Source organism: Phasianus colchicus, chromosome Z (genome assembly GCF_987193195.1).
Source record: "Phasianus colchicus chromosome Z, bPhaCol1.hap1.1, whole genome shotgun sequence".
Taxonomy (NCBI): domain Eukaryota; kingdom Metazoa; phylum Chordata; class Aves; order Galliformes; family Phasianidae; genus Phasianus; species Phasianus colchicus.
Genome location: NC_143476.1, coordinates 6,893,276 through 6,910,323, shown reverse-complemented (window position 1 = coordinate 6,910,323; position 17,048 = coordinate 6,893,276). Strand labels below are relative to the sequence as shown.

Here is a 17,048-nt window from a genome sequence, read left to right as displayed (position 1 = left end):
CAGCCAAATAACCACTGAGGAGCTCTGGGAGTGCTCTTAATGTTCCCCGGAATGCAGTGAGAGCATTTTGCAAGCATCTTAGGGCACCCTGGAGCAGACAGAGGAGCACTGGTGGACTCCAGGGTGCCCTACAAAACAGCAGGTAGCACTGGGAAGCCTCCAGTGTGTACAGGGAGGACACTGGAGCACCCTAGCAGACAATAAGAGGCTTTGGGAGAGCTGTAGTGTGGCCTAGAGTGCAGCAGGGTATCTTGGGAGTCCTTTAGGGCACAAGGGGAGGCCTTTGGGGCATCCCAGAGCACTGAGATGCTCCAGGTTGGTACTTTCATAGTGATCTACTGGACAGGCCCCCACACTGACTTAGGTAAAAATGATACACTGGGCTTCTTGAGTAGCTGAAGGATGTTTTGCTTATCAGCAGAGCCAGGGTGTGTTTTGCTTAGCAATAGCTGGTTTTGTGAAAGCAAGTGTTGTTCAGACAAGCATGCTAAACATCAGACCAAGTCTGTTTTGCTGAGCGCTGCTGGAAATACCCAGGTGATGTATCAGGATGGTATCTCTGATAAAAGCAGATTTATTTGCGGTTGCAGAGCTGGGCGTCCTGCAAGCAGAAGGGCACCTGCAGAAACAGCATCACACCTTTTATGCCCTGTTACCCAATGCTTCTCCTTCCCTCCCCGGTTCCTCGTTGGCTGAGCACTTCAGGTTCACAGTTTTCCCTCTGCTCAACTCAACACACGGATGCTATGAAGTGTAACTGAGGATGTAATGAGTGCTGCACTGCTAAACCTCTGCCATATTTTTTGGGTGCTCTTCATAGTGATGGCTTTCTTGTGGAGAAAATCATTGGTGGCAATTCAACAGCTTACCTTTGTTTCTTCAAGGCTGAAAAAGTTGTCAGAGCATTTCTCTCCATATTGTAAGGATTTAAAGCGGGTCAGCTTTTGGCCTAGCAGTGATGGAGCCCTTTAATTATGCTCTAGCTGTAGCGTGTTATCAATCCCTGTGGCAGCGTAAAGTACATTGTTTGGTTGCTGAGAACAGCATGTTTTCCTTTGCTTGTGAATTGGTCCCTGAAAAGTTCCTCCTGAGAGTATGTTTGTTCCTTCCTTCTTTTGTTCATTCATCTTTCTTTCTTTCTTTCCTTCTAAGGAAACTCAGAACTTGTAACTACAGATGTGCTGCTCTGCAGAAGACTCCAGAAATCACTGATCTGTGGTCAGCGTAGGCATTAATCTACCTGGGTTTGGAGATTAAAACAAGGAACGATTAATTACATAGCCTTGAGGTTATTTTTCAGAAACAGCAATGGAAGCAGTGATGGGCAAGTCTCAAAAGGTTTACGTAAAGGTTCAGATCGGATCACATCCCTAAATGTCATAGACTGGGAAGGTGGCTGGAAACATCCATGAGAGGAAAAGTGCTTTGAGGATGTATTTTAAGTTAGAGCAATGGGCCCAGTGGGAAAAATAAGGAAATGTTTAGAAAACACCTCTTCATCTTGGGGCTGAGAGTCAGTGCACATCCTTAATTACTGTACCAAGGAAAGCATGAGCATCAATATGACTTTCAAGGTCTGAATACAGGGACAAATGTAGAATTTCTTGTCACATTTTATTCTTTTCATAATGACTTAGTGTTTGGTCAAACTGGGAACAAGGATTCCAGCACAGTAGAGATGCTATTCTTCTCATAGCTTTTCTTTCTCTTTGCTCCCACAGAATGAAAAGACCTTCCTACACTGACATGGAAGATCACATGTTGTTATGCCAAATCCCTCGGGAGCATTTCTTCTGTGGCACCAATGGAACAGGAATGTGGAGAGATGTCCAAACACAGATTTTGTGCATCAGCCCTCATGATACCGCATAAATTGACCCATAAACCACATTCATTCTTATGTCTTCCCCTTCTTCTTTTTTCTTTTTTTCTTTTTCTTTTTTCTTTTTGTTTTTCCTATCAAATACTCTGTCAATGCAGTGTACTTCTGGATGGCTACCAGGCTTTAAACTGAGAGGGAGCAATACAGTCATACTGCAGGGCAGAAACCCCTTTATATTACCTTGCCTTTAACCCCAGGTTAACTCTGTGCTAACTGAGGCTCTGTCTTTCCCACTGCTTTTGAAAAGGAAGGACCAAGAGGGTCTTTTTTCCAGTATGCTATGGAGATAGAACCTTAGTTTGTAAGCTTCTGGGAGCTGTGTCTAACAGTATAGTTGAGCAATGGACCTTCTTCCTCAGCAGTGCTTCTGGCTGTGGTGGCACCACAAGTACTGTGACATTGCTTGAGCAAATGAAAGAGAAAACAACTGCAGTGATTTCTATCAGGGCCATGAAAAAGGTCCCATAGGCACTTCTGCCATGCAGCTTTTGTTGCAGCTTGGCAATAATTCATAACAGGTCAGTTATCCATTGGGTTTTGGCATCTCTTTAGGTTTGCAAATGGTCCATGAACAGACCCTGATTTCCCTGAATGCATTAGTTATTGCTGACACAGGACACAAAGCACAGAAATGCTGGCTGGGGTCACCTTTCTCTGAGGCTGAGCAGGGCTGCCATCAGCTAGGCACTTCACATGAGAGCTGGTGAAAGAAAGGGAGCATAAAAAAAATCTGACACACAGCTCCTTCTCAGACATTGTATGGGTAATGTGAAGGTGAAAATACATTCCTAATTTGAGCTGTTAAGCCATTCTGATTCACCCATCTGCATTGCTGCTGCCATGAGCATGGCACAGCAGGTAAAAGATTGCTTTTCCTTGTGTGACACAGGAGCTCTTGACTTGAAAGCTAGAGGGATGCAATAGAAAGAGCTGCAACCTCTGCCAGACATAGCAAAGGTGAGTGGGATGTTGTTTCAGTTGCTGATGATGTCAGGAGGACTGTAAAAATGGAAGGTCTGGTTTTTGCCATGGGCTGGGAAACACATCTGGTTTTCATTTTCTCTTTGTGTGCCAGAAAAAGAGCAGAGTGTGCCCTCACCTTGGAACTCTCCTGCCCTCTGCTGCTGAGATGGAGAAATGTCCCAGCTTCTAGAAGGACATCAGGACAAAGATATGTAATGAAAATAAGTCCAGGCTGGCTGTCCTTGTGGGCATCAGCTGCTGGCATCTGCATTGCTGCTGCCATGAGCATGGCACAGCAGGTAAAAGATTGCTTTTTCTTGTGTGACACAGGAGCTTTTGACTTGAAATCTAGAGGGATGCAATAGAAAGAGCTGCAACCTCTGCCAGACATGGCAAAGGTGAGTGGGATGTTGTTTCAATTAGTGCTGATGTCAGGAAGGACTGTAAGGATGGAAAGACTGGTGTTTACCACGGGCAGGGAAACACATCTGGTTTTCATTTTCTCTTTCTCTTTGAGTGCCAGATAAAGAGCAGAGTGTGCCCTCACCTTGGACCCCTCCTGCCCTCTGCTGCTCAGTGGGAGAAATGTCCAAGCTTCTAGAAGGAAATCAGGACAAAGATATGTAATGAAAATAAGTCCAGGCTGGCTGTCCTTGTGGGCATCAGCTGCTGGCATCTGCATTGCTGCTGCCATGAGCATGGCACAGCAGGTAAAAGATTGCTTTTCCTTGTGTGACACAGGAGCTCTTGACTTGAAAGCTAGAGGGATGCAATAGAAAGAGCTGCAACCTCTGCCAGACATGGCAAAGGTGAGTGGGATGTTGTTTCCATTGCTGCTGATGTCAGGAAGGACTGTAAGGATGGAAAGGCTGGTGTTTGTCATGGGCTGGGAAACACATCTTGTTTTCATTTTCTCTTTCTCTTTGAGTGCCAGATATAGAGCAGAGTGTGCCCTCACCTTGGACCCCTCCTGCCCACTTCTGCTGAGATGGAGAAATGTTCCAGCTTGTAGAAGGACATCAGGACAAAGATATGTAATGAAAATAAGTCCAGGCTGGCTGTACTTGTGGGCATCAGCTGCTGGCATCTGCATTGCTGCTGCCATGAGCATGGCAAAGAAGGTAAAAGATTGCTTTTACTTGTGTGACTCAGGAGCTCTTGACTGGAAAGCTAGAGGGATGCAATAGAAAGAGCTGCAACCTCTGCCAGACATGGCAAAGGTGAGTGGGATAATGTTTCCATTGCTGATGATTGCAGGAAGGACTGTAAGGATGGAAAGTCTGGTGTTTGCCATGGGCTGGGAAACACATCAGGTTTTCATTTTCTCTTTGTGTTCCAGAAAAAGAGCAGAGTGTGCCCTCACCTTGGACCCATCCTGCCCTCCTCTGCTGAGATGGAAAAATGTTCCAGCTTCTAGAAAGACATCAGGACAAAGATATGTAATGAAAATAATTCCAGGCTGGCTGTCTTTGTGGGCATCAGCTGCTGGCATCTGCATTGCTGCTGCCATGAGCATGGCACAGCAGGTAAAATATTGCTTTTCCTTGTGTGACACAGGAGCTCTTGACTTGAAAGCTAGAGGGATGCAATAGAAAGAGCTGCAACCTCTGCCAGACATGGCAAAGGTGAGTGGGATGTTGTTTCAATTAGTGCTGATGTCAGGAAGGACTGTAAGGATGGAAAGGCTGGTGTTTGCCATGGGCAGGGAAACACATCTGGTTTTCATTTTCTCTTTCTCTTTGAGTGCCAGATAAAGAGAAGAGTGTGCCCTCACCTTGGACCCATCCTGCCCTCTGCTGCTCAGAGGGAGAAATGTGCCAGCTTCTAGAAGGACATCAGGACAAAGATATGTAATGAAAATAAGTCCAGGCTGGCTGTCCTTGTGGGCATCAGCTGCTGGCATCTGCATTGCTGCTGCCATGAGCATGGCACAGCAGGTAAAAGATTGCTTTTCCTTGTGTGACACAGGAGCTCTTGACTTGAAAGCTAGAGGGATGCAATAGAAAGAGCTGCAACCTCTGCCAGACATGGCAAAGGTGAGTGGGATGTTGTTTCAATTAGTGCTGATGTCAGGAAGTACTGTAAGGATGGAAAGGCTGGTGTTTGCCATGGGCAGGGAAACACATCTGGTTTTCATCTTCTCTTTCTCTTTGCGTGCCAGATAAACAGGGGAGAGTGTGCCCTCACCTTGGAACTCCCCTGCCCTCTTCTGCTGAGATGGTGAAATGTCCCAGGTTCTACAAGGACATCAGGACAAAGATATGTAGTGAAAATAAGTCCAGGCTGGCTGTCCTTGTGGGCATCAGCTGCTGGCATCTGCATTGCTGTTGCCATGAGCATGTCACAGCAGGTAAGGGATTGCTTTTCCTTGTGGGACAGCTGTTAAGCCATTCTGATTCACCCTTTGCATCCACAGCATACAGTTTTTTCCCACACTGCTGTTTCTATCCAGCAGTGTGCATATGTGCAGTCGTACAGATGTTGGTGGTCCTTCCTGTGGCAGGGGCTTGGAGATTCCTGATCCTTGAGGTCCCTTCCAACCCAGGCTATTCTGTGTGTGTGTGTGTGACTGGCTAAACACCAACTCTTGCTAGCTCAGCAGGTATACTGCTAATTATTGAACGCCTGACAGCTGCTTATCAACACTTGGCCACTATTTCTGGACACCTGCTCATCCCTGAAGAGAGAGAAGTTTGGAAGGAGGACAGAGGGGAGTCTCTTGATGCCTGCCTGTTGCATCCCAACCTGCCCACAGAGTGAGTCAGTTCGGCCTTGTGTGGAGGCCCTGGCTTCTTTGGAGTCTGTTTTTCTTTTGCTGAGCTTCTCCTATCCAAACAGAATGGCCTTACAACATGCTTTCTGGTCCTTAATACTAAACCCATGCAATTTGTAACTATTACAGTTCTGTAAGTGAGAATTGATCACATGATTGAACAACTGTATTTCTAAAATATGTTATGAAATAACTTCTTTTTACTAATACTAATAAAGTCTTTCTACTTTTTCAAGCTGTTTCTAAGGGCAAATTACTAAAGACATTGTGCTGTACTGCTTCAGAGCAATCCCACATTTGATAGCCAGTGCAGAAACAACATTCCATCCTACAGCATTAGCTAGTTCAGAGGTACCAGACGTGTATCTGGATGTGGCTGTTGTGCATAACTGGGGCTGAGGGATCAGAAGTGACAGCTCCACTCTTGGAGACCACAGAACTAAAATGGAAAGATAAAATAGTTGCAGGGCAATTGTTCTGTGTGCCTGAAGCAGGGACCGATTTATGGGGGAGAGATTTAACAGTTAAATGAGGATTACAGCTGCAAGTCTGTGAAACAGATATCAGGGGTCAATGAATGTGTTATCAGCTGTGATGAGAAGAAATGAATCCAAAGGTGTGGGCAGGGGAAGGAAATCGGGGTGGACTCACAATTTTCCCTTACAAATAACTGCCCAAGGAGGGAGTGGAGCTGTGAAACAGCAACAATATCCCATAGCCTTAGAAGGGAGAGTGGGTCTAAAAGCTGTAACACAGACAGTGGTTAAGGATGGTCTTCTGGAACCTTGTCTGTGGCCTTATAACACCCCAATCCTGTCGGCACGGAAGGCAGACGGCACGTATCGGCTGGTGCAAGATGTAAGGAAATGACTGAACCCGTTCTCAAAAGACAGCCTGTGGTTCCTAACCCCTATACCCTAATGAGTCAGATCCCACACGGACAGCAGTGGTTTGGTGTGAGAGACCTCAAAGATGCTTTCCGGACAGCCTTTGGACTCAGAGAGAAATGGCTGCGTTTGTATGAGGACACATTGTAATCCTATCGTGATTCGTGATGATACTGTAGATACTGGAACTCGTGCTAATCCTTGTCTTTGCAGCATTTGAAGCAAGCAACTGGTGCTGCTGTCATGCAGAAAGCTCCCTTCCAACCACTCAGCAAGCATTTGGATGAGACAGCTTCCTGCTGGGAGCCCTCCGACATCACTGCTGCCTCCTCCAGAACCATACCTGCAGATGCTTCAGAGCTCTTCAGCATGGACTTCCTTCCTCCCATCAGCAGCTGCTCCTGCACTGACCTTCATTCACACTGGGATACCATCTGCTTCCAGCAGGAGCTGACCTGCGAGACAGAGAAAGGAAACGTGGGATGAGCACCAATGCAGAAGCACAAGGCTGTGTCACCACCACGTCTTGCAGCCTTGGGAAGTCAGCTGCAACTGCAGCCTTGGTCAGAATTACAACGGGCACCGTAAATTAAGTGTGACCTCTGAAGTTGTTGCCATGATCAGAAATAGACGCTGAAATCGCTCACATAACTGTCGGTGGTTCCCTCCAAATTCTTTTGCTTTGGGGAACAGATGGACTCGGAATGGAAGGACACGAGAAAAATGACATCTGTTTGAGCTCAGCAGACTTGAGAGGTGGGCCTGGGTGAACCTCATGAGGTTCAGCACAGCCAAGTGCAAGGTTTGGCATTTGGGCCGGAGGAATCCCAGGCATTCTTTTGTCATCGTGGTGGTTTCCAATAGACCCCAACAATGAGACATCAGGTCGCCGTGTGGGCTCCTGGGTGACACTGCCATTTCCCAGCCATTGCAGCCTAGGGGCAAATAAAGTAAAATACTTCAGAAAGATCTCACACTGATTGCATATTTTACTGTTCTTTTACACAAAACAGAAGGAGAGGGCAGCAGATGCATACAGCTGCATCAACACCCAGGCTGCTAAAGGAATGGAAAGACAGAAACATCAAATATCAATGCCTTATTCTAATGCAAGGAGGGAAGCTTCTATCAATGTTACTTTTTATCATTTAAAATGAGCAGTTGGCACTCTTAAAGGAAAATCCTAGGCCCCAGGTTCTGACAGTGTGGCAATCTGGACTCAGCTGTGACTGATCCAAACAGTCTGTTCCAGATTTTAACATCCCTTCTATGCATTCACAAGTTTTCTCTCTTGACTTCCCCTTACAGCCGTTAGATGCCAGCAAAACATCCCACAAACACTCCTTACCTCTGTGCACACAGGCACCCATCCAACCAGAGCCATCAGTCATTCCCAGCCATGCGCTCTTCCTCCAATCATGGTCAGCATCACACGGCCGTCACGCAGCTCACTTGACTCAGTTTTTCTCTTCTTTCTGGAGGTGTCCTTGCTTCTCAGCCTTACCTTCTCGTGATGTTTATCTCGCTCTGCAGCTCCTGCTCTGAATAGGCTTTCTTGGATTCCCGCATGACAGGCACAAAATGCAGCCACAGCCCCTGCCACCAAGGTCAGCTCTTCAGCACACATTACCTGAGGAGCACTTGGCAACTCCTGCAACCTGAGCAGTGCCAGGAAGACTGTTTCACTTCTGCTTCTCCTGGCTCAGAAATTCATTTTCCTATCTAGAAAATGGAAAAAGAAAGGAAAGAAAAAAAATCCTGACATAAAGCAGACACAATTGATACTATGGAATTCTGGAAGGCAAGGGATTTGCCCTCTATGATGAGAAGTTGAGTGCAAAGAACTAAGAAGAGCCATGAGCAGGTTGTGAACTTGTGGGTAAAATTAGGAAGTGCAGCAGTGCAGGGCTTCTGGAGGTGAGGGTCTGCTACAGCCGCCTGGAAAGAGAGCCTGTTGGTGGGAGCTGCTTACTGCAGCCAGCAGAAGCATCGCACTCACTGACTCTCATCCTGATGGGGGATTCCAGTCAGTCTGGGAAATCAGCATGGCTGGCTGCAAGCAATCTGACAGACTCCTGGAGTGCAGTGAGAATCACTCTGTGGTGCAGGCATTGGGCACAGCAAGCAGAAGGGAAGCATTGCTGGACATGGTGCACACCAGGGGTTACGACAGGAGGCGGTCAGGGCTGCAGTGACCATGCCCTCCTTGAGTTGGGGATCTCAAGGAATGCGGGCCTGGCAGGAAGCAAAGGCAGGAGCCTGAACTTCAGGAGAGCCAGCTGCAGGCTGTTCCAGGAATCCTTGGACGAGATCCTCTGGACAACTGTTTGTAGGGGCAAAGGGATGGAAAAGAGCTGGTCACTTTCTCAGAAAAAAACTTGCTCAGGTTGCACGCTGAGCTGCAGGAGAGGAAGGGGAGGAGGTGCCAGCACGGCTCTGCACGATGCTCTGCCACACTGGGCAGCTTGATCATGGCTCAGCAGTGGGATCAGACGAGGAGAAGGGGAGAAGGAAATCAAGGATGGGAGGGAACCATCAGACACAGCCGGTGAGTGTCTGTGAAGTCTTGCAGACCCAGAGGTTCCCAGGTTGTTTCTGCTTTCGTAGCATTTGTGTGCTGCAGGGTGAGCAAAAGGTTCTGCTGCTTGATTCTTCTGCAGGAGCCGCCTAAAAGGGAAATGGCCACTGAGCTGCAGACCAAGCAGTACTGCCTGACGTTGGCCAGGGGGAGCTTCTCCTGCCGCAGTGTGCTGATGACAGGTCTGGAGATGATCTGCACGGCCAGCTCGTAGATGGGAGCCAGGAAAGGACATGATGGGAGGAGGGAGGTGTTAAGCAACATCCAAGGCATCAAAATGCATCAGAAGGCCCTGAAAAGCGTCACAAAGCCACAGCCAGGAAGCTTGGGAGTATCATGAGCAGCATCCAGGATGCGAGAGATTATTTGCTACCATGCCAAATAGTAGCAGAGCTCCCCCTGCAGACATCCCAAAGCCAGACAAAACAGGAACAAACCCGGAGCTGTGCTGCACGCACCCCACAGCCACAGCATTGCAAGCTGGGGTGCCTTGCTGTGTGCTGCATTCATCCCAGTCCGTGTGAATGAAGACTCTGGAGGCAGTCAAGGCGTTGATTGAGCACGAGTGTGATTTTATTATTATATAAAGGACAGGAGGGTGTGAGAGGTCCACGGTGAAGATGGGACTCATCCTGTCTTGTCATGGAGAGAGTGGCTCAGAGCTCTCAGTGCTGCTGTCCGGTGCCTGGGACTGGAGGCCTGATTGAAAGTCCCCCTGCAAGAGGCTCTGCTCCTCTTCACTGATGCTGACCTGCTCCTGCATGGAGGTGCTGCTGTTGGGGCACTCACACTGTGCTTGGGATGGGCTGCACTGCAGAGACTCTGGGTTAAAATCCACACTTGTGACTGTGGTGTCTGGGAGGCTCAGGTCAGCAACTTCAGCAGAGCCAGGTGTAATGAGAGCATGGACTTCGATGAGCTCCTTCTCTCCATTAATGTTGTTAGATGGAAGGCTGCTATTGGAACTGCAGCAATTTGTGCTTCCTATGAGCTCTCCACTGATGGAAGCACACAGAGCATCCTCGCTACTTGCCCTGGATCTTATGGCTTGGCAAGGGCTCGATTCACCTAGAAAGGATACACAGGGGTTAGTGTCAAACTTTCACAAGCTGAATTACGACAGTGGTTCTTGATCAGGGGTGAAGATTTAGGCACGGGATTGAACGCTAGAAAGAGATACATGTGCAGAGCAAGCTTGAATTGTATGTTCCTGAAAAGCAGGGATTTGGATGCTGCATTTGCACCCTTACCTGCCAGGACTACCACTGCTGTTTCTGAGGGCTGCCTGGCATTGCGCTGCAGTTGGCGTTTGCTGCCAGAGGATGGCTTCCTGAGGCTGAAGCAGCAACACCAACTGCTAGCTGGTGATTCCTCAGTCTTGCTGGGTGGATTTTGTCTGGAGAGAGAAAACAGCCAATGCTGTGAGTCGTGCGTGGTGCAGGGTGAGGGAAGAGCTGCACTGAGCTCTTGGCAGCAGTTGCTTGTTCCTAGCACTGCCTGGTTTCTGCAGGAAAACACAAAAACCCACCCAAACAATGATGCTAGGTGCTGGAAAAGAAAGTCCTCTTTACCTGTCAGATGGAAAGTTGATGATGGTGTGGAATTTGCCCTGCCCAGCTGCAGGGCTTTCTTCCACTTCAATGTCGTGGCTGCTCTCTGTCACAGGGGGAGAGCTGCTGTGGCCTCGCCTCTGTGCCTGTGCCTCCTCCAGGCTGAGCAGCTTTGTGGCAGCAGAAGAGACCCCCACAGACTTGGGCCCTGGGAGAGAATTGTGCCCTGTCAGGGAAAACCACAGGTAAGAGCGAGGATCAGAAAGCAGCAGCACAGCCACCACAGTTCTGGGGGAGGTGCTGTATTTTTCTCAGTCTTGCTTCTCCCAGCCACTGGAAGAAGAGGAGCTCAAAATAACCATGTGGGCAGAGGTCTGTTTATGGCAAAGGACACGGTCATCATTAAGAGAGCTCACCCCTAGATAAAAGGGGCAGGGAACTGAGAAAGCTTCGCTGCCACACTTGCATCAAGCTTTTCCTGCGTGCAAACCATAATAATGACGGTTTCCTCCTTGTGAAGTTTGGGCTTGGACATTCTCAGCATCCAGCAACAGGATGCCATACCCTAATGGAAGTCCAGAGGTCTGCTGTCCCCTTGATGGTAAAAGAGTATCTCAAACATCCTGGAGAAGGCCTGCATTTGGTCAAGGTGTCAGGTCAAGATCAAGCTAATGGAGGAAGACACTCACCTGCTGCATCTGCAATGTCTGCTCCGGATTTGGAGCCGAAGAGGACGTCAGTGTGGTTGATGATGAATTCCACCACATCCGACTGCGTCTGCAGCTCCATGCAGGCAGCTCTTCCGCTGGCGCAGGCAGACTCATTCTGCTGTGATCTGTAGAAAAGGCAGATTTTAGAAGTCATTTCTCCAAGACCGCTTCCCCGAGTCTGAATTGTTGCAGCCAAAAGCTGTCAGCTGAGGCTCTGGAGACTTCCGCAGTGGGCAGTCAGTGATGCCACTGCAGAAATTCCCCTGGATGATCAAGGACACGTCAGTCCCATCTCAACAAGACTGCAGAAATTGTCACCTAGACATTGTGCCCGTGGGGTTGGAGAACAGCCCAGGCTCCTGCGCTTCTGTCAGCCACAGATTTTACAGGAGAAGAGCACATTTGATGGAGAAAAAGAGAGGACTGCTTTTCTTAACTGGAGAACAGAGGAAGTGTTGAAACCGAAGCAGAAGTTTACCTTAAGAGGTTTGGAGCCCACACAATGGCTAGGTTCTTGGCATGCATGTTTGTGGTGGTGGAGCTCCCAGCCAGACATGCCAAGTGTCTCATCAGGAACTCCAGTGTCCTGGAAAACAAGAGAGGCAAATGTTCAGCACCAACGAGCATGCCGTGCTGCAATTCAGAAAGACAAAGGCTGGAACCGCATCGTTGCCCTCTGCAATGCAGCAGGGCTGAGCTCAGCAGGCTGAGGGCAGCACTGACCTGTAGTGAGGAGCGGGCAGCTGCTGGATGACGTCCTGCATTCTGAGCAGCCGCTCCTCCTCTGTAGCGGCACCAACAGCATCCTGGAGTAGTGCAGAAAGGGAGCGAGACACCAATCAGGCTAGTACACCACTGCGAGTAAACCTCGTGGGGCTGACAGCAAAAGGGCCTCCGAGCTGGGGCACTGCTGCAGCCATCTGCCAAGAGGCCCAGGAAGAGGGAAATGAAAGACGTGGCCTTGTGCTTACCGAGAACTTGCCGTACAGCTGGTGGGTGAGCAGAGGGTTCGGGAGCTCCCTGAAGTACATCTTGCAGAGGGAGCTCACGCTGTGAATGTCCCGGACGGTGAGCTCAGGAATCTGCTCAGACTCAAATTCCTGCCTGGAGAGAGGGACGCAAACCCGGTTGAGCGAGAGGAAGGCAAGCCCAAAGCCACACCAGATGCACTCAGGCTGTGTCAGTCGCAGCACTCTTACCGCAGTCTCTGGATGTTGGACGCGACGCCGGACAGGCGGTATATCCCCTGCACCACGCCGTGCTGCTCAATGAACTCAGCGCAGCTCTGGAGGACCTGGGGGACTGAAGAACACGTGCCAGCCGTCAGTGGAGCTCCTGATTCAAGTCCTGCTGCAGGCTGTGCTTCACATCCCATCCACTAAGCCCAGCCAGGCTTGGCTGAAGCAAATACAGATGTGCTTGTCTCTTAGGAGCATCCGCCTCACTTGATCCTTCAGCCATCAACTCCCATTACACGTGTCTCCACGGCTATCAGCTTGCCCCCTGCTAGATATGAGCTCCCTTTCATCTTCTTTAGATGCCCAGCAGAGGAAGATCTCAGGAATGGGCAGCTCCTTACCATCACGACCGGAGTGGAGAAGATGCTCTCCCAGGTCACCGCCAAACACCCTTTCCTTCTCCACCTCCCGCTCGGTCGGTTTCTTTGGGCGGGCCTTCACCAAGGAACGAAGGAAGGTGAGGATCTTGCTGCGTTTCTTGGGCACTGCACAACAAAAGGAAGAAACCAGGTCATTTCAGGTCTGGCTCCGTTGGACGAGGCCGAGCACAGCACATTCTACAGAGAACGTCAGAACGGGAAGAACATTACCAACCAGTACATACAAAAAGGGATTTTCCCCATCTCTGGAGGAGCCCAAGGCCAGGTTGGATGGGGCCCTGGGCAGCCTGGTCTAATCTGACATTAAATGTGGGGGCTGGAAGCACAGCCTGATGCAAGGAAGTGGAAGCTTGAGGATCCTTAAGGACCCTACCATCCCAAGCCATTCTATGACGATTCTATAGTTTCCCCAAGTCCAATCATAAACACAGGAGGATTGGGCCAAATCTCTGCCCCATGGTGTGCATGAAGAATCATCAACCCAGAGGACAATGTGGGATGGATAAAGGAGGTACTAAACATGGAACGCACCCCCAAAAAGACTTCATTTTGCTTCCCCACACCATCAAATGTAACATCCCTACCTGGCTTTGGCACTGAGTTGATGAGTGCCTCAGGAATGTTCTTATTAATGAGTTCCACACACTCCCCTGGGAAAAATCCAACCTGTAACAAGAAGAGAAGCCAACTATTGCATGCAGCACTTCTCAGGTCTGAACTGTTAAACCAAAAGCCACATAACATTTCCCTCGGAACGTGCTTGCCTGACGTTCCATAAGACTATCCAGCAGAAAATGGCCATAGTTCAAAGCATAAAGGTAATAATTTTTCAACATTTGCAGCCAACGGCAAGGTCCCCTGACACCGACACAGGGAAACTGTTTACGTCCATTAGGCATCCTGTGCATGCAGAGCAGCTCTAAGCTAAGATTCCTGCCTTTACTGCAGTTGCACTCTCCAGTCTGAAGCTTGTGCCTACCTGGAAGCCGAGCTTGCCTCTCCACCAGGGGGTCAGCTCCTTTGGTGGCATGTCGATGACACACACGATGTCTCCGACCTGCAAGAGATTGCAACGTCAATCCCAGCTTCAGCACAGCTGGGAGGAAAGCACAGCTCAAATGTCTGCATTCTTCTGCACTGCCAAACATCGCCGAGCATTAAAGCACTTGCACCAGTGCAGCTCTGAAGACATTTGCCATTGTAAAATTGAGCAACAAGGAACGCCTTGAACTGCTTACCTCAATGGAGAGTTCATCCGCTGCCTGGGCAACGTATCTCTTAATAGCATGGGCAGCAGCAATAGCTGGAACATTCACAGGTGCCACCTCATGGTCTAGCAGGGGCTTCCCCTTGTTCTCAGCCTGAAACAGAGAGCACAGGCCACGGTGAGGAGCTGGGAACCAACAAGGAGGATTTCAAGGTGAGGAGCACATCTGCAGAGAAAGCTGCAGGAAATGCACTCGGTCCTTATCATGGGCACTTCAGAAGGAACTGCAAGTCTAATAACGGCTGTTTCTCTCCCTGGTGTGCAGCAGGCACACGCCAGCAAAGATGCATCTCTCCCCATCCAGACTAATCAGCAATGGCACTGACGCAGACAGGTGGCCTTGTGTATTTTGCCACATCCTTTCCTGCGCTCTTTGTGCAGGAAGGCTGACTCTTTAAGATGCTAGGAGACCGTGAAGAGGGAAACCAAAGCTACGGCTGCAGTTACAAGGTGCAAACAGTGCCATTGCAAGCACCAAGCAGCTCTCTTGAGCAGTCCAACCAACAGCGAGGCCAAACAGAGCAGAGAATGATTGTTGTTTCTGCAGCCATTTCAAGGGAAAAGTCAGTAGAGGACAAACACAACAGCCGAGATGGCTCTGGTACTTTTATAAACTTGCCACGCTTGCACTACTGTCTTGCCACAGAGGAGCTCTCTTGGAAAGCAGGAGAGCACATCTGCGGCTCACTCTGCTGGCTGCAGTCAGGGAACAAAGACCAATCAGAGCTTCATACTCTACCTCTGTCCATGCCAGGTCAGGCCCACAGCTGATCTCGCTGCACGCCACAGCCATCAGCGTAGGTGTGACAAGCTGGAACTGAAAAGAAACACGCTTTTATTTTCTCTGTTCACATCTCTGCTGTGCTCCCTACAGCTGTCGGGCACACTCACACAGCCCAAGCACGCCTGCTGGTGTCCCTGGTGATGCTGTGCAGCTCTGCACAAGCTGGGGCTGGGACTCTTTGCCTAAGGGATTGCTTTCCATAAAACCAGCTGGTCACAGCACCACAGACAGCATCCTTATGAGGGCTGAGCTGCAGAGCATGTGGAGAAAACCCACACGTGACCAGCGTCCCATCAAAGCTGGATGAGGCTGTGTTACTAAACACGGGGCGTCACGGGCTGCTAAAGCATGTGGGGGGACAAACCATGGCAGGTACCTGGCAAGAGATCAGAACGAGGGAGACAAATCTCACGAATCCGCAGCCGTTCCTTGTCACTTTGCTCTGATCTTCCACGAGCAAAAGCTGCAGCAGGGAAGCAGGCAGAGGGTGGAGAGAGGAGAGAGAAAGAGCAGGTCAGTTTGCTTCCACGGTTTAGCAAAGACTACAAGGGAAAAACCAAAATCTGCCCTCCCTCAACTTAAAAACTTAAGTTTTCAACTTAAAACCATTTCCCCTTGTCCTGCAGTTATCTACCCTTTCAAAGAGTTGATTCCCCTCCTCTTTTTAGGCTCCCTTTAGGTACTGAAGGCTGCCATGAGGTCACCCCACAGCCTTCATTTCTCCACGCTGAACAAGCCCAGCTCCCTCAGCCTGTCTCTGCAGGGGAGGTGCTCCAGTCCCCTGACCATCTCTGTGGCTCGCCTCTGGACCCTCTCCAGCAGCTCCCTGTCTTTCTGGACACTGTACTGCAGCTGGGGCCTCACAAGAGCAGAGCAGGGGGGGACGATCACCTCCCTGTCCCTCATGGCCACCCCTCTGCTGATGGAGATAATGTGATCCTATGAGCTCCGCCAGCCAGCAGTTCTCAGCACTCACTGTCCCCCCGTCTCTCCCACACTGTCTCAGCTTACCTACAAGGTGCTGCACAGGACGGTGTGAAGACAAAGGGACGCAGTCGGTGCACAAGTGCAACAAGCGAGCTGCTCAGTCAGAGCTCCAGCGCTCCAATGAAGGGACGCAGCACGCACTGCTCCTCCCCTCATTCTAGCCCTTATGACATCACTGAGGGCCACCAGGCTGCTCCACCACGACGGACAGGGTGGGGAGGCAAGACCAGTCACAAGGGCAGAAGATTCCAACAGCCCAGCCCAACGTTCTGGAATCAGGGGCTGCTTGGAATTCTACCCCAGCCAAATCCTGGAGAAGCTGGCACAGGGTCGTCATGACCAAAGCGCAGGACCTGGCGCTTGCTCTTGTTGAGCCTCGCACAACTGGCCTCAGTGCATCCCTCTGGAGGGCCTTCCTGCCCTCAGCCAGATGGACGCTTCCTCCCAGCAGCGTACCTTGCAGTGCTGGGCCCATGTCAAATCCACACTAGAGTGGGTTTTGTTACATTCAAGGGCATGTTGCAGCACCCATCTATTTCACCTGGAAGGAAATAAAGCAGGAGATGGGAGAAACACAGAACTACTGCCAGACTGCTTTATCCCTTTCTTAGCCCAACTTCCCTTGCCTCATCCCCTACCCCAACTCCTGGATGATGCCCACGGGCTGATAGTTGGATCTCAAGTCCATAGGACTCCTTTCACAGGGCTCCATCAAAAAGGCTGTCACACTTGTTCCGTACACTCACACTGACCCAGCAGTGGTATCACAGTCACTTAACACACACACAACAACCAAACCCCGAGCATGCACATCCCTTCCTGCGTGACTGCAGCCCACAGCTCCCCTTCACACCTCCGTGGATCTCTGGTGTTTTACACGGATGCAGCCTCGCTGCAGCTCCGTCGCTGTCACACAAGGCCTGCAGGACCTCTTTCTCTGCAAACCCCGTCTGCAGGCATTGGTTCACGAGCTTCACCTCCTGCCCTCCTGAGCAAAAAAAGCACTAAGAACAAGAGCAAAGCACACTGGACTCGACCTGGCTGGATCC

The 17,048-nt window shown here is 49.9% G+C and overlaps 1 protein-coding gene and 1 long non-coding RNA gene across 2 annotated transcripts; both read right to left on the bottom strand.

Moving 5' to 3' along the window:
* Nucleotides 1–12,538: 12,538 nt before the first annotated feature.
* On the bottom strand, nt 12,539–14,121 carry LOC149912348 (rho GTPase-activating protein 32-like). The gene is made up of 3 exons (XM_090131019.1): nt 13,546–14,121; nt 12,923–13,066; nt 12,539–12,645 (listed from the first exon to the last, which is right to left on the bottom strand). Exons 1-3 carry the CDS (start codon nt 13,703–13,705, stop codon nt 12,539–12,541), a joined length of 411 nt encoding a protein of 136 aa, XP_089987145.1. The 5' UTR covers nt 13,706–14,121.
* Nucleotides 14,122–14,242: 121 nt separating this feature from the next.
* LOC149912347 (uncharacterized) lies at nt 14,243–16,829 on the bottom strand. Its single transcript, XR_016462250.1, has 4 exons — nt 16,024–16,829; nt 15,389–15,475; nt 14,968–15,045; nt 14,243–14,322 (listed from the first exon to the last, which is right to left on the bottom strand). It is a non-coding gene; the product is annotated as an uncharacterized LOC149912347 (long non-coding RNA).
* Nucleotides 16,830–17,048: the final 219 nt, after the last annotated feature.

What these genes read in the sequence shown, in the direction of transcription:
- LOC149912348 (XM_090131019.1), bottom strand. Translation starts at nt 13,705, where the DNA reads ATGTTATGTGGCTTTTGGTTTAACAGTTCAGACCTGAGAAGTGCTGCA. An exon ending in CAACTCAGTGCCAAAGCCAG is followed by an intron (nt 13,067 to 13,545) that starts GTAGGGATGTTA and finishes TTTGTTGTGCAG; the next exon opens with TGCCCAAGAAACGCAGCAAG. An exon ending in TCTCCACTCCGGTCGTGATG is followed by an intron (nt 12,646 to 12,922) that starts GTAAGGAGCTGC and finishes CGTGTTCTTCAG; the next exon opens with TCCCCCAGGTCCTCCAGAGC.